The sequence below is a fragment of the Ambystoma mexicanum genome, chromosome 1q (assembly GCF_040938575.1).
Source record: "Ambystoma mexicanum isolate Mex_15411 chromosome 1q, UKY_AmexF1_1, whole genome shotgun sequence".
Classification (NCBI taxonomy): domain Eukaryota; kingdom Metazoa; phylum Chordata; class Amphibia; order Caudata; family Ambystomatidae; genus Ambystoma; species Ambystoma mexicanum.
The window spans coordinates 907601236-907625712 of NC_090922.1; the positions used below are offsets into that span (position 1 = coordinate 907601236).

The window sequence follows — 24477 nt, forward strand, 5'->3', positions numbered from 1 at the left end:
TTTGGGCACTCAGCTACTAGTTCTGTCGTATGAGAAAGGAAAGATGACCAGCATTTTGTTAGCTAAACAGACCCTGTCAAGGTGGACCATCCTCTGCATCTTGAAATGCTTTGATCTGGCTGGTAAGGGGCTGTCTGGAGGGTCTCAGGGCACACACTACCAGAGTACTGGGTGCCACCTCAGCTCCGCAATGTGAAGTCCCTGTTCTGTACATTTGCCAGGTGGCCAAGTGGGTTCGCTGTACACGTTCGGTACACATTACTCGTTGGATTCTAAGTCTGGTCAGTACGCTCGTTTTGGCAGAGCTGTCCTTCAGTTTTCTGGTTTAGGTGGTGTCCTTGCTCTCCTCCCTTCTCCAGATCTACATACTGCTATGGGAGTCTGTCAAAGATAAGAAATCAGTGTGAGGAAGGAATCAATTATAAGAACAAATTACTAACGTCTGAGTAATGTTATGTCTGATAGAAGTTCCTCCCATGGATTCCTCATCGCCCTTCCTACCTGCCCCTCTTAACAGATAGCTTGTACATCTTGTTTTTGCGATCCCGCCCCATCAGAGTGCTAGGGAAAAAGGGTGGAACTAAGGTTACGTGGCGCAGTAGCTCAATATATACTTCCCCCCCGCCCCCAACATCATGTCCAGGCAGGGTGCACAGAGGCATTGGGCAGACCCGCACTGCACCCCCTGGCTGTGGAAACGTTTCCAAAGAGCAGCTGTGCTGCAAGATAGATATTACTGAGAGGTAAGTGATTTTTTTTCATTGAAAATAAAGTTGTTGATCAACTTTATCCCAAGAGCCCGGTCTTTATTACCTTAAGTCTTTCACAATCGAGATTTCCATTTTTTTATTTATTTACTTATTTGTTTGTTTGTTTGTTTGTTTGCATTTGTAAAGCACACAGCTGCCCTCGGGCATTGTGGCGCTGTTAAGAAGGCTTACTTAGTTACAGAAGTGCTTTGCGAGATATCATAGTTACAGAAGCGCTAGCAGGGACATACAGTATGCCTAAACCCTTGTTAAAGGTGGCGGCATCAGCATATAATCAGGAGTGTCAAAATATGTGGCACAGACATGGTGCTCTGCTCCATCTTAAAGGGCAGCTTCAGCAAACAGTGCAGAGGGTCAAAATTAGTGGCACAGACTTGATGTACAGTCCTATTTTAAAGGGCTGCAGCAGCATACAATGCAAGGGTCAGAATAAGTGGCAAAGACATGATGTACAGTCGTATCTTAAATGGCGGCAACAGCATACAATCCAAAGGTCAGGATAAGTGACACAGACATGATGTACAGTCTTATCTTAAACAGCGGCAACAGCATACATTGCAAGGGTCAGGATAAGTGGCACAGACATGATGTACAGTCCTATCTCAAAGGGCTGCAGCAGCATACAATGCAAGGGTCAAAATGAGTGGCACAGACATGATGTACAGTCCTATCTTAAAGGGCTGCAGCAGAATACAGTGTAAGGGTCAGAATAGGTGGCACAGACATGATGTACAGTCCTACCTTAAAGGCAGCACCATACAATGTAGAGAAATATCAATATATAGATATGCTGTTTTAGTAAAACGTTACGGTATCTCAAGTGTTAGAAATGATTTTTCCCGGATATTTGTCATTTACTACTTATTTTTATATTGTCTAATATTTCAGGAAAAGACATACAAATTACATATGAGGAGTGGAACCAAAATATTCAGAATAACTTTGAAAAGCTGTTTCATGTGTCTGAAGATCCAGCTGATCCAAATGAACAGCATCCTAATCTGGTTCACAAGCGTGGCATATACAAGGACAGCTATGGTGCTTCCAGCCCTTGGTGTGACTATCAGCTGCGGCCAAACTTTACAATTGCAATGGTTGTGGTAGGTAAAATGAAAACTTGACATTGTCCCATCATTGAACTATTATCATATTTGGAAAGGTGAGGCACATGGCACAGTGTATAGCAATCCATTTTATTATCGCTGTAAGCCATAACTTGCATGAAGCTGTTGGGGTAGCATTTGCAAAGCAGAGCATGTGGCCACTTGTGTATGATCATTTAGATGTATGGGCTGTTTTACCACTAAATATAGCAAATTTGTACAATCTTAGAATATCATTTTGTTTTAAAAATGTTTCATGGTGGCTTCCCATGGATAGTAACGTCCAGGGACAAACCCTTATCCGTAATATCTGCCTGCTTATCTTTCATCACTTACACACTGCTTGTCTCAGACTGCACCCAGAAAGCGTTCAGTATAAACAGTGTATGTTGCAAGCTGGTGTGGCATGAGGTACTTTCTACATCAGTGGAAAGTATGTCGGCCAATATATATATATCCCTAATCATACCTCTGATATAAGTTTCTTTTGTGCATGCCACAGGCCTCGGTTTTGAAAATATTTCCATGGATTATCTTATTTATTTCCTTTCTTATGTTTGGCTTTCTTTTTAATGTTTCCACAACGCTTTCTGGCTTCAGGATCTTTTTTGTTGAGGGCTTTGAAATATCAATATAGTGTTCAGTCAAAGTTTCTCTAAGTTTATTCCTGAACCGCTCATTGATAGTGTAACTGAGCTGTCAAGCCTTAACTCTCATATGAGGAGAGAGGTGGGTAGTAAGGTACAGCTCACACACACCCATACACTGTGACGTATCTAGCAACATTGTCACTGATTCTCTGGAGGGAAGCTTCTCTTACGTGGCCAGGGAAAGGCACAAGCTACCCCGACACTGAACCTGGGAGTGGCTATCTGCGGGAAGAACACGTAGGGGAAGACAAACTACAGGAAGGCAAGAGAATGTTAGATCTAAACAACTCTTCAGTGGTAACTCCTAGTAACACCCAAGGACATATGCCACACTGCTGTATGGTTTATGGTAATGTGGCTGCTAAATTCCCAGGCTTTCTTAGCCAACAATATTATGCACCCCCCACCCCCTTTTCTAGTACTGAGACGAGGAAGAGGGACAGAGTAATGAGGATGACTGGACACAGGAAGCCAGTGCCGCATTCTAGTCATTGGAAACTGCAGAGAAGGACTGGGTATTTAAAAAGGAGACGGGTGAACCAAATTCAGCAAAATTAGAGAGACAGACTGTTAAAGCACCTGACGGATGCTGACACTGTGGAGGATGGCAAAGGCGAGCAGACTACAGAGCGCAGCACAGAGGCAAAGAGACACAGTGTGCAGTGAAGCACGGTCGAGAGAAGTTCACTGTTTTTCGGTTTTGTGCTGCGGAACACAGAGGAATCCAAAACAGGAAGCGAAGCTCACACAGTGCACTGCCAGTCAATGGACCGGGAGCACAGACGACGTGAAACACAAACCCTGAAGATGCTGCATACTGCCGGTAAGCCCAGGGAGGGTTAGCGGGTTGCCAGGGCGCTTCTGGGCAAATTCTGGGACTTGCACCCAAGCAACAAATTGACGATACCCTGGCCGGCGAGTAAACCAGGGGTAATAAGATAAAGGATAAAAAGGGAAGGTTTATACCCCTTTTTCAGGACAAGGAATGATAACCTGGCAGGAAAGTATACCGGGGAAAGGAAGAAGGATTGAGAAAACCCAGGGGTCAAAAACCCTATATATGAAAGTCTTCAACAGAAAATGGAAGACTCCCCTTTAAGGATTCAAGAGAACTATGTTGTGAACTATGCTGTGATTCAAGAGAACTGTGTTTTGATTCAAGAGAATTGTGTACTTTTGAGGCAAAAGGGAAGAGTTTTCCGCCTTGAGCAAATTGAAACTGTGTCGAAATCCCTATAAAAACACATTGAGAGAAAAGAGAATATTAATATTAAATGTGAATCGGGGGATCAGGGGGGGAACGAAGCATCCCCTCCCCCCTTTTTGTGAATAGTAACAAATCCATCAGTGAAGGACAAACTGAAGGCGTGAGAAGGGGAAGAGTCATTCTCCTTCAAGTTTGTGACTTTATTTTTAAGAGTAACAGGAAATCCCACTGGACGAAATTTAAGGGAAGTCCACTTTCCTAGTGCAATTTTATTTCTTTTCTTTTCTGCACTTTAGAACTGTATGTTTGAAACCTCAAGAGAAAGCTATTTGTGTATAGCTCAGAGAAATCCACATGTTCACCTTATACTTAGTTTAGAATGTAAGGGTCAGTTTAGGATTTTGGACACAGGAATGAAGACGCTTTGTTTAACATTCTGACACAGATGTTCCTTAGTTTGAGGCAGGGAAATCCCTCAGAGAGTTAGGGATAGATTGGATTTCCCCGCCCTTTTTTATTGTTTTTACAATACAAGTTTATAACCAAAACTTAACATGCCACTGTGTCAGAGTCTTACTCTTGACCCCTTTCAACACATTTAAAAAAGCAATATCCATGCAGTTTAGTTAGTTAAACTTAGTACCCGTCGAGAAACAATGCGCTTGTAACAAGCAACCTCATTGACCCTCGCCTGGTCGTTACTAGCCCGACAAAGCCTTTGTCACGGCTAATGTTGAGAGGCGAATGAATGCGTCAGTCATGGCGTAGGGCCATACCCAGCCTCTATTTCATAAGAACGAGAAGAGTTCTTCATTTGTGGCATCTGCCCCTTCCCAGTCCCTATACCGTAAGTATGAAATACGCTATTCACTGAGGCAACCCTATCAACCTTATCCTGGATCAATTGAAGAAGAGATGAATCTGCAAGCTCAAGAAGAAATTAACATGCTGTAACCGAAGATGACAAAAACACGTTACATCACTACCAAATTGACACGTAGACACATTAGACTTGAAGCAGATATGCACTCACCATGAAGATACACGGACAGTAGGTCAAAACCTGTATTTAGACATGAAAAATATTACCTGCATCAATAGACACTAGAAACGCAACATAATCAATGTATACGCTGAAACGTATTCGTGTGGTGGCACTTGCCACCACTTGGCCGCACTTCTTATTTATTGTATTTATTAGTTTTTATTTATTTTACTGTTATCCTATGTACTGCACTGCCCCCTCTCCTTTCCCCTCGCACTTTTCCATTTCCCCCCTCCCCTTGCAATTGCACTGTCTCAATGTCACCTGGGCTTGTAGGATCATTGTCTCTGTCTTCCCTCTGTTCCCCCTCCCTTGTCTTGTCGCGCCTTGAAACACTTGTGTATAGGCGCCTTATAAATGCCATATCATATCAACACAAGGCAAACAAGATAAGTGCAACGCTTGCTTAATGTAGAAATGCAACAGTAACGAGTGGCCATTTTGGATAAAATGGACAGCAAAGCCACGTTCGAGTGAATGGGAAGCATCGAAGAAACCTCAAAGCTGCAGGGGGATTCGACTTGCTGAATTAGCTGAAAATACAGAACTCTGCAGATCAGACAGTAGCTGCACAGCTCCTGCCAAGGTGCTGCGAGAAAGTGAGGTTTGGAGAGCTCCGAAGAGAACAGAAGATAATAATTCCCAAGCGTAAGGCATATTTCTCTTAGATTAAGTAAAGAAACAAATAGCCCTTGAAAGCCAGGTGCCCATTAATTAAGACTAAATATTAAAAATAAAGTTAGCTCAAAGAAGTCTCCAGTGGCCAGTGAGGGTAAGGACACTTGCATTAATATGGGTTAAAATCCTAATAAAAGTCGAGCAGAATAATTCAAACCATGATCTCCTCACACGTGACCTATGTTTGGAGAATAGTGCCTATTCATTAACTCTAGATACAGATACGGCCATGCCTTCACTCCCCTTAAGTTCACAGAACAAAGATACCAGACAAAGCCAAGTTCAAAGCTAGAGTCCTGGCCTCTGGCCTAGGAAATCAGAGAGGGTGTCTTATTTAATTGGGAGAAGCAGCTCCTTGATACCACTTCCCCTACCACTATTGTTTTCCATGTGCTGAAGACATGCCAAACTCTCAAGGTTGGTGAAGCCAATGCCAACCAATCGGTGCTCTCAAATGATGCTGTCTTGTAACTGCTGCAGTAGCTATTAGTTTGTTGTTATCATGATGTCTTTTTTACCAGTATCATTTTAAGGTTGGTCTAAGTTGTGGTCATCAGATATCTACATCCAATGAAAACACTAACCCCTATACATTGCATATGTAGACAATTCCCCTAACCAATCCCGAATCCCATAGATTTTTGTAACCAAGATTGTGATGAGACATCAATCGTGACGTTTTTCTTGCTTTTAAACCATTGTCATGCTTTACACTCCACAGACCCCTCTCACCAACAACCTCACTCCTTTCGCATTTGCCTCCTCTGGTCTCTCGGACGTCCTCCACCACCACCTTCTGTCCTCACCCAACTACACACACATTAAATCATTCACACATACTTTATTAAAAACCCCAATCCTCCCATGATTGGTTACTTAACCTCTGCAGGGGGACCTTGCAACTGTGGTTCTGGTTGCTGCAGATCGAAATCTTAGCTTCTGCAGCCCACCTGGCAGAAGCTGAGAGTGCACATAGGTTCTGGAGGAGCTCTTTGCTCTGTGGAGTACCCCGACAGTAGAACTGTTTGCCACGAGGCCCAACAGTGCAGGCAGTTCTGCTACCTAGAGTGAATTCCTGGTGAGAGGTGCACTAGGGTATGCATTTCTGGCAGAGTGAATATTCGATATCCATTGCGCATTCTTGCCAATGCCTGTTATGCCATGGGTTCTCAGGAAGTTGAGGTGCTTCCAAGCCACCAAGATTTTGATCGCCATGAATTGGGCGAGGAGAATATGGTACTCAGAACTCCTGGAAATGGCCATCTGCCCCTGGTCTCAATGGCCCATTAGATAGTCACGGACAAAGGTTACTTTCGGCTTTATCCTTGTTCAAGAGGTCTCCAGATTAGGGATCATTCTTTGCTTACCCAGTAACAACCCAATTTCTGAGTGGCCTTGTGAATAGGTGTATGCCAATGGCATTTATGGTTCTGGATTGGTACATCAATTTGGTGCTGACATTTTTGATAGTGACTCTGTTCGAGCCAATACATTCTTCTTCTGGTAGACTGCTCACCTTTTCTGTTGACGCTCATGTCAGTAAGGCATGCAAGCGAGCTTCAGGCTCTCTTGCAGGCCGCCCTTTCTGTGTTTTTTCAAGGAGAAGGTCAGATAGCACAGCAAGTAGAGCGCTCCCTTTGACAGGTTCGAGTCCCCGCAGTGCCAAACTCAGCCTTTCATACTTCTGAGGACAGTACACGAGCACCACACACCGTGGGTAATAAGCAGCGCTCGGATGCCTGAGGGTTCGTAGTACTATATAAATGCAAAAAAACAATTTAAAAAAAGGTTTCCTAAAAAAAGGTTTGTATTGCTCTCCCCTGAAAAGTGCACGGAACAACTATAAATCACCAATGCAATTATAGAGCAAATACTTCAACCCATAAACAGACACACAATAACTCACAGTCACGCACTCTTTAGAAGATAATCAGCTCTTTACGGCTATTTATTCAAAGATTACAAGTACATAGAAATAACTCATAAAACTAATATGGACATAGATCACAGAAGAAGAGGTCAAAAAGAAATACATATCCGTGAGCGTAATATAACTCCTCATCTCGTCCAGAAGTGGCTGGAAGACCCCGGGGACAGCCAGGCCGAGAGTGCCACAGCTCACAGGAATCAGACGGAGCGTCCTTCTCTGGCTGAAGTCTCACCTGACCCCCTCCGAGTTTCCGCAAATATAGGAACTCCACAAAGGGGAGTTAATTCTCGAACCTTCTGGAATTGCACCTGCGCAGTTGAGGAACAGCCGTCAGTTGCCAGCTGGGTCAATCGAGAGCTTCCCCCAAGGAACGCAGGGCCTCCCTGCTCTTAAAACACGCTCCACGGAGAACAGTAGCAAGCCATAACAACATTAGCTTTCCCAGCAGAAATGGCCTTGACTGCATACCAAGTTTGAAAAAGCATGTTTGTCTCAGCACTGTGAATCTAACACTTCAGCAAAATGTGTGCAGCCTTTCACTGCGGAGTGAAGTAAATATCCAACATGGCTCAGAGCGCTCCCAGAATGCATTGCGCGCCCGCGCCATTTTGAACCAAGCATAAATAAAGCATAACAAGGTTTCACTTAAAATTCAACCTGAATTTCCCCAAAAGGTGGTATCAGAGTTTCAGGTCTCTCGAGGCATTGACCTGCCGGCTTCTACCCTCTACCTCATCCTTCCAGGGATGAGGAAAGGCTACACAGGCAGACTTCAAACATGACGACCAACACTGTCTTATGTGGTGAATCAGAAGAAGGATGCAGACTCTGATAATCTATTTCGCTGAGGAATTTATTTAAGAAAAAGGTAAACACATATTTTTCATTATGCTATGAGGCATTCCTGTATAAAAACTAAGGTGTTTGTCAGTGAATGTCTTAACAGAATCGATCCGCCATCCAAACACCCTTTTTGACCTTACCAGTAACTTAATAACTAAAGACATGATAATGTCTCCCTTCTCATTGGTTATTGCTTCTTGATAACTTCAGTTCAATATTTTATCTTCAAATAGTCTCTGGTGACTGTTCTTATTAATTTGTGTAGTTCCTTCAATATTTTTTGGGACTTTGATTCCTGCTTTCTTTTGGTAATGAGATTCTGTTACTTTCTTGTTTTCCTTTTGCCTTTCTGTTTTATTAATCGTTATTCCCTTTTCCCGTGGTAAAATTATCCAATACTTGTGATTCTCTATTTTGTCACTCTTTTCCTCTTTATACAGTTTGCAGTCTCTGGTCTCTCCCTGAGACTTGTCCTTTAACCTCTTCTCTGTTCCAACCTTATCTTCAGACTTTTCTCTTATATCTGAATTTTTGTCTTTAACTAGACTTCCTTTGTCTTGACTTATATTTCTATGATCTTTCCAACAATGATTCTCATTCACTCTTCTAATAATTCCCCTGATACATTTTTTCTTTCATTGTTCTCATAATGATTCTCGTTGGTTTCCCTGGATTTAAATTATACAGTCTCTTTATCTTGACTGGTATGAGTATGAGTATTTAAATAATAATTCTTGTTGACTTCCCTCCCAGATCTCCTGTGTTCCTTTTTACCTGCTGTCTTTAGGGATAACGTTAGCGGGTTTCTTATTGTTCAAGATGGCCTCTTTTTTTCCTCAGGTTGGCTTCTTGGGTTTGTTCAATCTTTCTCCATTTGTGCCATTGTATATGGTAGCTCCTCAGTACTTCGATACCTACTTGTATTGCGTTGGAAGTTGCCTAGTGGTATCAGTGTTGGTTGTAGGGCGCTGGGTCCCCAATGGGTGTACTGTGGTCACACCACCACTCTCTCTCCGGGTGTTGGGACGCCTAACCTTCAGCTCAGTTTCTCTCCTTCTCTGGGTTGTCCGATGCAGTGCGTCTTTCAGCTTCTCACTTCCTCACATCAGCAAGACGCTGTGCATCCAGTCTCTCTTCTGTGTCAGCTTGTGAGCCAAATCGTAACTCACATGCTTCTCTCTCTCGTCTCCAGTCTCTTCCACTTTCATATCTTAAATAGCCGTGGGACTTCCCTAGTGCAGTGCTCCGAGTTCCCTTTTCACTCTCTCCAGCGGCTTTTCATCTCCTCTGCATGTCATCCTCCACGTCTCGGTTAATGGGGAGTTTTCATTTAGAGGAATATTCTGTTTCCTGTTGACAATAATATATACTGATATTGTCTTCATATAAATCTTTGAGATATGTTTACAGATGTATTGTTGGAATGTTCTCTAAGGAGTTTCTCACATGAACGGAAGTCCTGGTCCCCAACAGGGGAGTCTCTCCCGGTGAAGTCCCACTTGTCTCGTCCCCTAGGGATGGTGTTGCGGAGTGGGCTCACATCTCCAGCCTCACGGGGGGGAGCGCTCCCTTGGGGAAAAGGGATGAATTCTTGCGATATGTCACACTAAGCAGACGATTACCCATTCGATACATTTCTGCATTGCAGAATGTTACCAAAAAGCTGGAAAGGAATTGCCATCAGGCATCTGAGCGCATTCCACCTGGGCGTGGCGACCTCCAACACTGCAAAGGTTTGTGCCGGTGAGAATGATCTGTCAGGCAGCAACTTGGTCATCGCTCCACACATACACATACATGTACTGCCGACATACTGTACGGAGTTGGGAAGTGATGCGGACGAGTCCAGTTGGAGTCGACGTTGAGCCACACTATGCTCCCTGTCGAAATGTTTTCTGAACAGCCGACGCTGGAAGGGATATATCAGATGAGGTATCTGAGGGAGAAGAATCCTTAGAAAGAACATTACTGGTAAGTAATTTCTCCATCTACCTCAATGAGCCCATTTATTTCCAGTGGAAGAGATTTGAATATCTTCTGAAACTCCCCTAAACTGGGTTACTTACCTTAAACGTTCTGTACCAAAAGTGCACAGGTTAAGTATCAGACTCACTTAGTGGAGCCGCTGTGGACTGGTAGAGCCTTATAAATTAGAAGGCATTTGATAATTTGTGTAACATCCCCCCCCCCACTTCAAGTTGTACTTCAAACTGTGTAGATTCTTAAGCGTGGTGTGTGTTACATTTTAGAAACTAAATGTTGATGCTATAGAAGTATGTATACTGTTCTTACATTTGAGTGCTTTGACTTAATACTTCTGTCTTTATAAATAAATTGTATTTGAATGGATTGCATTGCATCCAACAGGCCGCAGTCCAGCACATTGATGTGCCATAAGCCCCCTACCTGGGACCAAAGGCTGCTCAACTGTAGATTCCCACAATGAGCACCCCAGCCTTTCAAAGAGGCATCCGTGACCACCTGGATGTACGGCCAGGGTATCCAGAATGGCTGCCCCGCCATCATGTTCTCCAAGTTGGCCCACCATGACAGGTCGTCAGCCACTGCCCCATGGATCCTGAGGACATCCGTCATGTTGCCAGAGTACTGTGATCATTGACCTTGAAGTAGCCTCTTGAAGGGAACACATCATTAGCCTAGCCTTTGGTGCTAGAAAAATGCAAGAGGCTGTGGGGGCAGACGAAGGCTGAACCTGGTAGCCTGCTCGAGTTCTGGAACAATGTAACTATTTGGCCACTGCTGCTCACTCTCTCCTCTGGGAGAAAAGCCTTCCCCACCTGGGTTTCCCGGACTGCTCCTGTGAACTGGAGGGTCTGTGCAGGTGTTCCATGCAACTTCTGAAAATTAAGGGGAAAACCTAAGTTGTGAAGCAGCGAACAAGTGTCCTCAAGATGCCCAGATACTTGTTCCCGGGACTGACCTTAGATGAGCCAGTCATCCAAATATAGGAAGACAAAAACTCTGTTTTTCCTGAAGTGGCCCGCCACTACTGCCATCAGCTTGATGAACACCCTGGGTCCTGTGTTCAAGCCAAAAGTATGCACTTTAAAATAATAAAAAGTGAACCAATGATGAACCTCAGGAAGCTTCTGTGCTTCTGGTGAATCGGCACATGGAAATGGGCACCCTGCACGTCCAATGACACCAAACAATCCTGGGCCTTTAGAGCCTGGAGAATCTACTGTAAGTTAACCTTACTGCATTAGTCTTTCCTCAGGAACTTGTTCAAGCCCCTGTTTGGATGGGGAAGAGACCTCCCCCTTGTTGGGCACAAAAGAAGTAGCAGGAGAACCATCCTGTTTCTCTCTCCTGTGTTGGAAACCCCTCCACAGCTCTCTCCTACTTCAAGGACCTCAACGCTTCCCTGAGCTTTGGCTACGGTTCTCAAGAGTGGATAGTTGGTGTTAAAGGCCTGCTTAGGAAAGGCAGGCAGCATTTCCTCCCGGAATGCTTGGAGATTCTTCCTCCAACTGTAGTGGCATGGGTGGAGAACTCTGAGGTTTTAGGCAAGGTGGTGCCACCAGCACTGAAGCCGAGCAAGTCTGGCTTCTCACTAATCCTCTGCCCCATCTCGGGTGTGAAAATCTTTTCTGCCCTTTCTTTGCCTGGGGCAACTGTGCCTACCTCGCAAAAGGGTCATAGCGCCAGAACCCCCTACTTCTCGACCGAAAGGAGCAGGATGAGGATGGGGTAGGCTGCTGGACTGGTAGCCCCAGTGATTTTGCCATAATCCATGATTTCTTAAACTTTTCTAAGGATTTGTTGGCTCTTTTCCCGAAATGGTGCTCCCAATCGGAGCTCATATGTAGCAGTGTTGACTGAACCTCTGGTGAAAACATGGGTCAGCCAAGTAAGCAGCACTGTACAGGACATGGCTCTTCCGACGCAATCCGCAGAGCTTGGAGAACCTAGCAAGCTTCTACTTTTCTATCATTAACGTCCAAGAAGTAACGGCTGATTTCTTCCATGTATTGCTTTTTTTAAACCTTTGCTTTTAAATTGTGCATTTTAGCTCGTATATTATTTTATTATTACTGTCTCTTTTTCCACTGTCCACTTGCTTATTAGAAGTGCTGACTTGTGCTGACTATTGTATGGTAGGCTAAATGTGTCTGTTTCTTGAGTTGCAGTGCAATTTCAATCAAGGCTCCCTGTGAGCCCTGCACGCACCGTTAGTCACTCGGAACTACAGTTCCCATTAGTCTTGTAGTTCCCTGCTGCATACTTGTTTCTGACCCCTTTGCGCACGGGTCAAGCCAATCAGCGTCGGTCCGCGTCCGGCTGCGTTGTGCTGTGCTGCCACTCTCGTTACATCTCCCGGACTCCGAGCGCAATATGGGGTTGCAGGAGGTCCTTGCCGCACTTGAAGCAGCTAAAGGTACAATAATTAAACAACAGATTATAACAGATCATATTAGTAAAAAAAACTTGCAGACTTAAAAGGGCGTTAGAGGACATAAATAACCTGCTGGCTCTAGAAGATAGTGATGACCAGATTACTTCACGGTCTACCTACAAGTCTAAGCGTAAACCGTTGTTAAAAAAAAAAAAAAGTGACACCTTGTGTCTGGAAATCCAACAAGGCTTAGCTTTAAAACTTAACTCAACTCACACCGAGCCAAGATTAAGGCTCCTGGTTCTGATCTGACCGAAATGGTTCTGATAATAGTAATCCTGAGGGTTCATTATTAATTTCGTCCTTTAAGTGTGATGAGTAGTTCTATTTTGTGAAATCTCTGAAAAAGACCTTATAAATTTGGTTAGCAATCTCAAACCACCTTGTTGCCCAGGTGATGTCTGTCCAGCCAGGATTATAAAAGATGCCATTCATTATCTGGCTCCTTTCATCACTAAGATTGTTAATGTTTCCTTCTTGTCATCAGTGGTACCATCCTCTCTCAAAAATGTATGGATCACCCCAATCTGAGCATTGTGAATAATTTTTGCCCCTTTACAAAAGTTCCTTTCTTGTTTAAGATCTTAGATAGGGTGGCATATTTGCAGAACTATGCAGAGGAATCTAACCTCCTGAGTCCCCTGCAGTCAGGATTTCGTGCCAAACCGGGTACTGAGACTGCCATGTTAGAACTCAGAGCTAATCTAACCCATATTGTGGATTAGGGGCGGATATCCCTTATTATGCTGCTTGATCTCTGTGGCTTTTAATCTTGTGAATCACGGGCCTGCTTCTTGAGGGACTAGAAAGAATAGCTAATTGTTTGAAACCTGCTCTCTCTTGGCTGGCTTCCTTCTTAGGACCTAGATCAGCAAGAGGGGCTGTGGGAGAATGTAAGTCCCCACCAGAGACACTTCTTTATGAAGTTCCGCAGGGAGCTAGCCTCTCTCCTACCCGCCCTCTCTTCGACCTCCTGGATGATCATGGCATTATATACACAAATTATGCCGATGACACCCAGGTGGTCCTAGAACTGATGGGCGATTATGAAAGGGATTGTCGTGGTGTTGATCAGACCTACGATAATATACGACAGTCGATTAATGCAAACTCTCTTGCCTTAAATGGCAACAAAACACAGAGCTCATGTTGGTGGGCACTAACAAACGCCTAGCTAAACTTGAGGCGAACTACGACAAATATATAATCTCAGACTGTGCCATTCACCTGTGGGTGAAAACATTAGGCGTTGTTCTTGATGCTAACCTCAATATGAAAAAGCATGCTTCGCACATTAAGGCTACTTTTGCATACACCACTAAGCTCATGAGACAGATTAAACCATATTTCTCCAGCATGGGGTCTGGCATGGATTCACATGCTCATGAATATTCCCCGTCGTCAGAGTGGGAATCCTCTGTAAAGAAAAAGTCAGTTTCAGATTTGTTTCTGAACTGCCTTTCTCCTAATACCCAATCACTGGTTTCGAGGGGATTGGGTCCTCCGACGTATTCTATATCTATGACATGTAATCACCACAGCTGTGCTGCTTCGGAAACCTTTTTCTGCGTCGATGACGTCGATGCGCCGTCGTCGAGGACCTCCTCCGACGTCATCCGAAGTGATAAGTAGGACGCACGACGCCCGTAGCCTCAGTTCCGTTTTTTCCGTGAACGTGTTGCTTCGTGAATCTCGGTTAATGCCTCGACTCTTTGGAGTTCTGTTCTTCTCGGTTCTTCAAACCTGTTCGTTTTTGTGAAAATCCTTCGTGTGAAGATGTCTTCTACTTCGTCTTCGACCCCGCGTCCGGGCTTCAAGAAGTGCGGGGAGTGTGGGTCCAAGATGTCGGTGACGGACTCGCACGACGCCTGCCTCTGGTGCCTCGGGGAGGCCCACGACACGGATGACTGTATCGACTGCCAGTCGCTCACGTCCAAAGCCTTACGCGAACGTAAGAAGAAGTTGTCGGTAGGTCGGGTGTCCAAGCCCCGGAAGTCGAAGTCTGCGGGGATTTCGACGGATGATTCGAGGGGTGACTCTCAGCGTCATCGTCGAAAGTCTCGTGGGTCTCCTTCTAGGAGTCGGTCTCGCCACTCCTCAGCCTCTTTGAGGCATTCTCAGAAGCGCCGACACCGGTCGTCTTCCAGGTCCTCTTCGGAGGACTATGCCCGGCACGTCGCTTACCCCACCAGCCGTGCGACGCCGAAGGAATGGGCTTCCTTCGGGAAGAAAATGCTGGCGATTCTCGAGTCGCAGGGTACTAAGCCGTCCGCGCCCCCGAGTGGGGTCGGTCGTGAGAGGTCGAGAGACACCGCTCGCAAGAGTGGTCGGCACGAGTCACGGGAGAGGTCCCGTTCGGACAAGGAGACTCGTTCTCGACGTACCCGTTCCAGGTCCCGGTCCTCGACACGTTCGAGACCGTGTGCACCTGTGAGGTCTTCGAGGAAGACATCGACGTCTGAGGCGTCAAGGGCGTCGACAGGCTTTCTCGAGGCTCCGGCTCCAAGGAAGTCGTCGAAGCCGTCGACGCTCAGGTCGTCGAAGGACACGCTCGGGGCTCCGGCTTCGAGGGCTGTGTCGATGCCGCCGATGCTGGCGGCGCTGCATCTGACGTCGACGCCGATTTCCTCGACGTCGACGCCGATCCTCTCGGCGCCGATGCCTGTTCTCTCGACGCCGGCGCCGATTCGCTCGACGCCTTTCGTGTCGGAGGTACCCCGTGGCAAGGGGTAACCCCCTAGGAAGGCTCTGGGTAAGAGCAAGCACTCTCGGGTGCCTTCTTTTCGCCACCTGGAATATATTTCAGAGGCGGATGAGGATTCTGATGGCCTGGTTCCTAGTCAGGTTCCAGATGAAATTGTCTCGGGCCATAGTCAGTTTGACGGTTTGAGGCAGTCACTGCATGATGCCAGTGGACTGGACACCTCTCCGGAGGTGGAGTTTTGTAGACCTGAGCCTGGCTCTCATACCGATTCCTCGTACCGGCGCCTTATGGCTAGGGTTTCTGAGTACTTGGGATGGTCTGCTCCCCCAGGGGAGTTTGTGCAGGATGATCTAACGGACATCCTTGATGTTGGTCCCCCAACTGACCCGGTACTGCCGTTCCATATGGCTTTACAGAGAAGGGTGGCGGCGGCTTGGACTGCTCCGGAGAGTCTCCCGGCGGTGGGCAGATCCTTGTCGCGAAAATACAGTCCAGCCAGTAGCGACCCCTGCTACTTGACAAGGCACCCCACTCCAGAGAGTTTGGTGGTGCAGGCGGCCACGGCCCCGGCAAAGCAGGCGTCGTACCCTACCATCCCTCCTGATAGGGACGACAAACGTTTTGATGGTTGGGCGAAGAAAGTGTTTTCTTCTGGTGGTATGGCACTTCAGGCGGCCAACTCCATTTGTGCCTTGTCTCGTTTCACACACACTCTGTGGAACTGTGTTGCGTTAGCGGCTGAACATATTCCCGAAGGGGACCAACGGGATGGTTTCCTTGCTATGGTCCAGGATGGTAAGGATGCCATGTGTGAGTCTGTTCAGTCAGGTTTGGACTTAGCTGAATGCGTCAGTAGGTCCATGGCGGCGAGCACCGTGATACGCAGGTTTGCGTGGTTGCAGAAGTCAGAGTTTGCTCCTGATGTGCAGTCCCGGCTCCTCAACATGCCCTTTGACGGTGAACACCTTTTTGGCAGCAAGGCTGACGAGAGCCTTGAGAGGTTGCAGACCTCAAAAGCTGCAGCGAAGTCTTTGGGCGCTGCAGTTCGCCAACCTCCGCCTTTTCGTCCTAGGGGACAGCAGTGGAGGGGTGGTTCCTTTCGCTATTACTCCTCCTTCAGTAAAGCGAGAGGAGCTGGCAGTCAAAGAGGCCAGCGCAGGGGTACCAGAGGTGGACGACAGGGTACCCGTGGTGCCAAGGCCGCTCGGGCAGTTGCCTCTTTGCCCTCAGGTAACGCCGCAGCCGCTCCCACTCAGTCATGAGGCCATGTCCCATGGTTCGCCGGTTGTAGGAAGGCTGGAGCAGCATCTTGTAGAGTGGCAAGCCATTACTTCAGATGTGTGGGTTCTGGAGATCATAACCCACGGCTACTGTCTTCCCTTTCGGCACAGGCCTCACGATAATCCACCGGGGAACCTCTCTTTGCAGAGTCCGGATCCGCTTCTTGCGCAGGAAATTCTAGCCCTGCTGGAGAAAGGCGCCATAGAACTGGTACCTGTAGCGGAGAGGAACAAGGGATGGTATTCCCCTTATTTTTTGATTTCGAAGAAAGACGGGGGATTGAGACCCATCATGGACTTGCGCGGTTTGAACAAACTCCTCAGGAAGGGCAAGTTCAAGATGGTTACTCTCTCTCAAGTCCTCCAGGCCCTTCAGCTTCAGGACTGGTTGGTGTCACTCGACCTCAAGGATGCTTACTTCCATGTGCCGATCCATCCCAAGCACAAGAAGTACCTGAGGTTCGCGGTTGGCGACTCGCACTTTCAGTTTCGGGTCCTGCCGTTCGGATTGACCTCCGCCCCGAGGGTTTTCACCAAGCTCATGGTGGTGGTGGCAGCGCATCTCAGGCAAGGGGGGATTCAAGTCTACCCCTACCTGGACGATTGGTTGATTAGGGGGAGCTCTCCCGAGCAAGTCCTGGATCATCTGTCCGTCTCCTGCCACTCCCTTCACAGGCTGGGCTTCTCCCTCAATTTAAAGAAGTCCCATTTGACGCCAACACAGCGGCTCCAGTACATTGGAGCAGTGCTCGACACTTCCCTGGGGCAGTGTTTTCCTCCCCAGGTGAGGGCTCTTCACATTCAGCAGATGGTGCACAAGTTTCAGCATGCCCAGACGCTCCCAGCGTTCGAGTTCTTGAGGTTGCTCGGCCTCATGGCATCCTGCATTCTTCTGGTGCCAGAGGCTCGCCTGCGGATGAGATCTTTGCAGTGGACACTCAAGACGCAATGGTCGCAGTCCTCCGGCAGGATGTCGGACCCGGTTCAGGTGCCTCCCTCGGTCGCCCGGGACCTTCTGTGGTGGGCCGTCGAAGGCAACTTGATGAAGGGGGCTCCATTTTGGCTTCCCTGGCCGGAGGTGACGATCGTGACGGATGCATCCCTCACGGGATGGGGAGCTCATGCCAACGGACTGACAGTCAGCGGTCGTTGGTCTCTGTCAGAGTCCAGACTCCATATCAATCTGTTGGAGCTGAGGGCCGTCAGGCTAGCCATGAAGGCTTTTCTGCCGACTGTGCGAGGAAAGAGTGTCCTGATCCTGACGGACAACACAGTGGCCATGCACTACCTCAACAAAAAGGGGGGGGCAGGGTCACTTCCTCTGTGCAGGGAGGCGATGCAGCTCGAGTTCTGGGCCATCCAGCAGGAAGTTTCGATCTCGGCAGTTCATCTGGCCGGAGACGAAAACGTGACGGCGGACGCTCCGAGCAGGCAGAGCGCGATCTCTCACGAGTGGGAGTTGGCTCAGGAGATTCTCCTGGAGATCTTTGCCCTTTGGGGGACCCCTCAAGTGGATCTCTTCGCCTCCAGTGTCAACCAGAAGTGCGAAAGGTTTTGCTCGCGGGAATTTCCTCCAAAAGGAGCCTTAGGAGACGCGTTTGTGGTGGAGTGGTCATTCCCGCTGCTGTACGCGTTTCCTCCAGTCCCTGTCATCCCACAAGTGCTGCGGAGGTTACGGAAGTTCGGTTCCCGGATGATCCTCATTGCTCCGGCGTGGGCTCGGAGGACGTGGTACCCGGACCTTCTCGACTTGTCCATCTGCCCTCCACGTCGTCTTCCCTACCGAGACGATCTGCTCTCATGGGAGGGGGGTCAGGTTCTCCATCCAGAGGTCAGATCCCTCAACCTTCACGCTTGGCTTCTGAAAGGTTGAGGTATAAGGATTGGGACCTCCCTGAAGACGTGATGGAGGTGTTGCTTTCGGCCCGAAGGCCAGCAACAAAGTCTCTGTACCGTTGCCGTTGGCGTAAGTTCTGCGACTGGTGCAGAGTTCAGAATGTGGATCCTTTTGCATGCGACATCCCCATGGTTCTGTCCTTTTTACTTTCTTTGGCCCACAGGGGCTTGCAAGTGGGTACCATTAAAGGTTACCTGGCGGCGCTGTCCATCTTTAAGCGCTCGTCTGAAGAGTGTTCTTACTTTAAAATCCCTTTAATTTCAGTTTCTGAAAGGGCTCACTAATGTGTTCCCTCCGTCACCTTTCCTGGTGCCCGGTTGGGATTTAAACCTTGTTCTTAAGTTTCTTATGGGTGCTCCGTTTGAGCCTTTACATTCTTGCCCTTTGAGGCTGTTAACTCTGAAAACTGTGTTTTTAGTTGCGGTTAGTTCCGCTCGCAGAGTGAGTGAGTTACAGGCACTTTTAGTTAAGCCACCCTTCACTGTATTTCACAAGGACAGGGTTGTTCTTAGAGTTCGTCCTTCTTTTCTTCCGAAGGTAGTGACGAAATTTCATTTGGCACAGAAGGTTGTTCTTCCGGCATTCTATCCTCCTCCGCATCCTGGTAAGGAAGAGGAGAGGCTCCATAGGCTTGATCCTAGGACAGCTTTAAGCTTTTATGTTTCACACATGTCCCGGGTCAGAGTGGACGATCAACTCTTTATTGGTTACGCTGGAAAGCGTTTGGGGCAAGCTGTGACGAAACAAACTTTGTCTCGCTGGATTATTTTGGCCATCTTGGAGTGTTACCGCTTGGCAGGTAAGGACCCACCGGCTGGCTTGCAGGCCCATTCTACCAGGGGTATGGCTGCATCTACTGCCCTGCAGAGGGGTGTTCCTATTCGCAACATCTGTGATGCAGCCACCTGGGCTTCAGTGCATACATTTGTACGTCACTATTCCCTCGATTCCATCCGAGGACAGGATCTGGCCTTTGGCAAGGCGGTCCTTTGCTCTGCTATTTGATTGGCTATTCTGAATTTTGATTCTAAATTCTTTCCCTCCTCCTTGCTCTGGTACTGCTTTGGGAGTCTGTCATAGATATGGAATACGTCGGAGGACCCAATCCCCTCGAAGAAGAAGTTACTTTCTTACCTGGTAACGTTCTTTCGATGGGATGGTCCGACGACGTATTCCATATCGCTCCCGCCCTGCCTTCCCCGCTGCAGAATTTCTTTTGCGATTGCAGCTTACGTTCCGCAAGGCTTTGTGTCTGACTGGCAGTTGACTAATGTCACACGTTCTGGGGGAAAAAACTACAACTGAGGCTACGGGCGTCGTGCGTCCTACTTATCACATCGGATGACGTCGGAGGAGGTCCTCGACGACGGCGCATCGACGTCATCGACGCAGGACGCAGACGCCGAAAAAAATTTCCGAAGCAGCACAGCTGTGGTGATTACATGTCATAGATATGGAATACGTCGTCGGACCATCCCATCGAAAGAACGTTACCAGGTAAGAAAGTAACTTGTTCCTCTGGGTCATACTGCCCCCAGCCAATAACTGCCCTCTACCTAAGCCCCTCCACTGGCAGCCATCTTCAGATTTTTACCGCACGTTCAAGTGTTGGGAATCCTCATGCTTAGCTCTGGAGCTTTTACTGCGTATTGTGTTTTTTCAAAGAGTTTACTCTTATTTTTTTCGGTCAAATCGAGCCTCAAGCTCCACCGATTCATCTTCTGATTAATGGGGACCCGTTTCGGAAATCTCTATGCCCCTCAAGGGTGAATTTTCATCGAATTTCACTTCTTGGAGGATTCCGGAAGACCTTTGAGGCCTATTGCGTGGACATGGCCGAAGACAAATGAGACTTGACGGCCGTTTGATCCAAGCTGTTTAGGATCTGCCCAGGATGTGGACTACAGGACGTCTTCAAGGAGGATGGGCACTCCCGGTGCCTCTACTGCCTGCACTCGCACAAGTCGCACGTGGAGGAAGCCTGTGCGTTCTGCAAGGACATGTCCGTCGTACCATGAAGGACCGTCACAAGCGTCTCACTGACTGGCTGGAGGCGAAGAGCCCGGCGGCAGGTGAGCGTGGGCAACGTACTTCTCCCAAGAAATCTGAGCAGTCTTCTAAGACCTTTGAGGACTCTCTGGCGACTGGGGCCCAACATAAGGCAAAGCACTGCAAGTCCGTGGCCACTGGGAGCACCATTGGTACGGGCTCTGCGGCTGCCTGGCCAGGCGCAGCATCACCTATGCGTCAACCACAAGCCAACGCTCCGGCTCGACAAAAAGGAAATCGCAGAACCCGGGTATGCTTCAGAAGAAGGCACAGGCGACTCTGACGGCGAAAGCCATGGGGGAGCGAGGTGTTGACCCTCCCCCTACGGTGAAGGCCTCAGACACGCCTAAGCTTGTTAAGGCCCAGGTTAAACAGGCTAAGGCTTCGATTGAGGGAGTGGTAGCGTCCCTGGCGAAGACCGCAGATGCGCCAGTGGAGATGACTCCCAAATCAAGAGGTCCCTGCCTACGCCCAGGGAATTTTCTTTCTTGTCCGTCGAAAGGACCCCTGTGAAACTCCTGGCCGAGAAGAAGGGGGGGGTACGGTAGCCCTACCGGACTTAGATACATCGTCTGAGGACGAACTTGCGGGCATCGTTGCTGTCCTTGACAAGAGATTCGTCAAGGTCAAGTTCTACGGGAAGGAACCTGACGAAGCGGACATAGAAAGCGACAAGGGAACCGCCGAGGAGCGGCAGAATGACGAGGAACTGGAGGACACCACACCACTGCCGAAATTCCCGTCGCAACCGCTGCCACCACTGATGGATAGATCGGAGAACATCTTTGCACAAGGCTGCCTTTGCCCCCGGCAGCAGATCCAGTGTCGCCTGGACCATCAGAGGAGCTGCCATCCAAGCAGAGGCGAGTCACTCCTCCCCCACCCTGCCATCCTTCACCTCCATCCCCTCCACTGAGGGACAGGACGGGGACGGAGACGGCGACGACGGGGACAGACGACGACGGAACAGATCTCCCGTTGCCTCCAGCCCGGGCTTCTCCGCCTGACGAAATTGGCTCGTTCCACGCCATGATCGCTAGGGCTTGAGAGCTTTTTCAGCTGCGTCCCAAAGAGCAGAAGAAGGAGGGGTTCCTTTATCAGCGACAAGATGCCAAGAGGAAAACCGTGCTCTTGGTACCGCTGTTGGATGACATCTGGGACAAAGGTCTATCCCTGCTGAAGAACCCATCCTTGGCCCTGCCGAAGAGAGACTGGTATGAAAAGAAATACCGGGTTCCAGACTTTGCACTGTTATTCCTCAGAGCGCAGCCATCCCCGAACTCAGTGGTTTCCGCGGCGGCCAGGAAGAAATCTGCAGGGTCGATGGCATCGACTTCTACTTCCCCACCGGACGGAGAGGGGAAGAAGCTGGACGCCATGGGACCTCGGGTCATCTCATCGGCGGCGATAACTATTAAGGCTGCCAACGCTCTCGCTATCGTGGCCCGCTACGATAGGGAGCTGTGGTTTAAAATTGACCCCCTCCTGTACTTCCTTCCAGATGACAAGAGGGCAGAGGCCCTTGAAATCTTGCAAGAAGGCGAGGTGGCTTCTGACCATGCCATCACGGTGGCCACGGACATCGCCGACACCGGCTTCCGCCAGATGGGGAACGGCATTTGCCTTCGCTCGTGTGGTTGGCTCAGGGCCAGCGACTTCCGCCAGGACGTAGAGACAAGGGTACTGGATATGCCCTTAGACGGGGACAACTTGTTTGGGAAGACAGTGGACGAGTCACTGCAGGCCATCAAGGCAGACACCGAGACGGCCCGTGCCTTGGGCACTCTCCAGCAACGTCGGCCGTCCTTTCGGTACGCCGGAGGCAAGTCTCAGGGTGCCGCCAAAGGATTCGGCTCTTCTTCTTACCGTCAAGCGGCCCGCTCTTCGTCCCAGGAAGCTTACAGAGGCTGCAGCAAGGCTGGAGGACATTGTCGTCGTTGCCAAGGGGCCAAAGGTGGTAAGGCCTTGGCGAAACAGGACTGAACCGGCCGTGACGTCGGACCCCACCCGAGCACCCTGGTGGGAGGCTGGCTGGCGAACTTCGTCAGCGTGTGGAAGTCCATCTCCACCGACTGTTGGGTGCTGGATGCTCTGGCCCATGGACACACCCTGGAGTTCCAAAGGAAGTGTCCCTGTTTTCCACCTGTGGCCAGGAAAGAAAATCACATTACACAACTACTCCAAGAGGTACGAGCAATGCTGAGAAAGGGCGCCATAGAGCTCGTCCCCAAGAGGCTTTGGGGCTCCTAAGTGTACTCGCAGTACTTCCTCGTCCGAAAGAAGACCGGCGGTTGGCGGCCCATCTTAGATCCCTGCCGCCTCAACAAATACATAAAATCCCAGAAGTTCTGGACGGTCATCTTTCAGCAGGTACTGGGACAGCTGGAGGAGGGAGACTTCCTGTCGTCGTTGGACTTGGAGGATGTCTACTTCCACATCCCCATACACAAGGGGCATCGGAAGTTTCTGTGCTTCGTAGTCCAAGGGCGGCACTACCAATTCAAGGCCCTCCCCTTCGGTCTGAAGTCAGCCCCAAAGGTCTTCACCAAGTGCCTGGCACCGGTTGCGGCGCGGCTACGCCTGCTTGGGATCCACGTCTACCCCTACCTGGACGATTGGCTCATCCGAGCGTAGTCAAGGGAACCCGCCGTAGGACACACAGCAAGGACGGTCCACCTGCTCACGGAACTGGCATTCTCGATAAACTATGCAAGGTCCTGCTTGGAGCCATCACAGGACTCTCAGTTCCTGGGAGCGAGACTCAACACGGTGGCACACCTAGCCGCATCGTCGGAGGAAAGGGTAAAAGCCATCCTGGGCAAGGTACAATGGTTGTTGACAATGAAGTTGCCATGTTGAGGTCCATCAAGTCCCTACTCGGCATGATGTTGTCATGCATCTACCTGGTGCGGCTGTACAGGCTGCGGATGCGGCCGCTGCAGGAGTTCCTCGATGCCCGTTGGATGCAAGCGGCGGGAAGTTTCGAGGACAAGATCGCCCTCAACGAGACATTCTGTCGGGCAATTCGGTTGTGGGGTGTCTGTGCCCATCTCGTGGTGGGCATGGCCTTCCAGATCCCAACGCATCAAGAGACGGTGACGACGGATGCCTCCCTGGAGGGATGGGGCACACGTACAGAAAATCTCCACGCAAGATGCCTGTGGCTCCCAGAAGAGAGGTTTTGCACATCAACGTCCTGGAGCTCCGAGCCGTGTTTTGGGCCCTCAAGTCATTCCTGCCATCCCACAAAGGCAAGGTGTTGCGGGTATTCACCGACAACACCACCACGATGTTCTACATTCGGAAGCAGGGGGGCACCAGATCTCAAGCTCTCGCCAAGGAAGGGCAGGACCTATGGCACTGGCCTGTCTCCCAGAGGATGTTCCTGGTACCCTTTCATCTGGCAGGAGTGAAGAACGCTGTCGCGGACTCACTCAGCAGGGAGCTGCGCTCTTGCCACGAGTGGGAACTTCGGCAGGATCAGGTGGACCTTCTGCTTCGACAATGGGGCAATCCCCAGATCGATCTGTTTGCGACGGCGACGAACACCAAGTGCTGGTGGTTCGCCAGCAGGTTTCCCCAACGGGGGAGCATGTATGATGCGTTCTCATTCCCCTGGGAAGGCCTGTTTATGTGTTCCCACCGTTGCCGTTGCTCCTGCGAATCCTCAAGTCAACTCAGACGGTTCCGCTGCAGGATGATCATCATTGCACCGGTGTGGCCGAGGCAAATATGGTACCCGGAACTTCTGGACATACCAGCGTCCACTCCAGTCAAGCTTCTGGCGGACGCAGATCTTCTCGCCAGGGAAGGAGGCGCGATTCTGCACCACGACCCAGGGTCGCTGCACCTGCAGGCCTGGCTCCTGCAGCGCTAGAGTTTGGAGGATACGAGATCCCAGCAA

General features: G+C 49.1%; 1 protein-coding gene across 3 annotated transcripts in view; it reads left to right on the forward strand.

Moving 5' to 3' along the window:
• The window catches only part of AGL (amylo-alpha-1,6-glucosidase and 4-alpha-glucanotransferase), a 973499-nt gene that overhangs the window by 884432 nt on the left and 64590 nt on the right, over positions 1-24477 (forward strand). For all 3 annotated transcript variants that reach the window (XM_069641544.1, XM_069641542.1, XM_069641543.1), the window contains exon 30: positions 1659-1870. In XM_069641544.1, coding sequence (XP_069497645.1) covers positions 1659-1870 — 212 coding nt within the window. The remainder of the gene's footprint in view (positions 1-1658; positions 1871-24477) is intronic.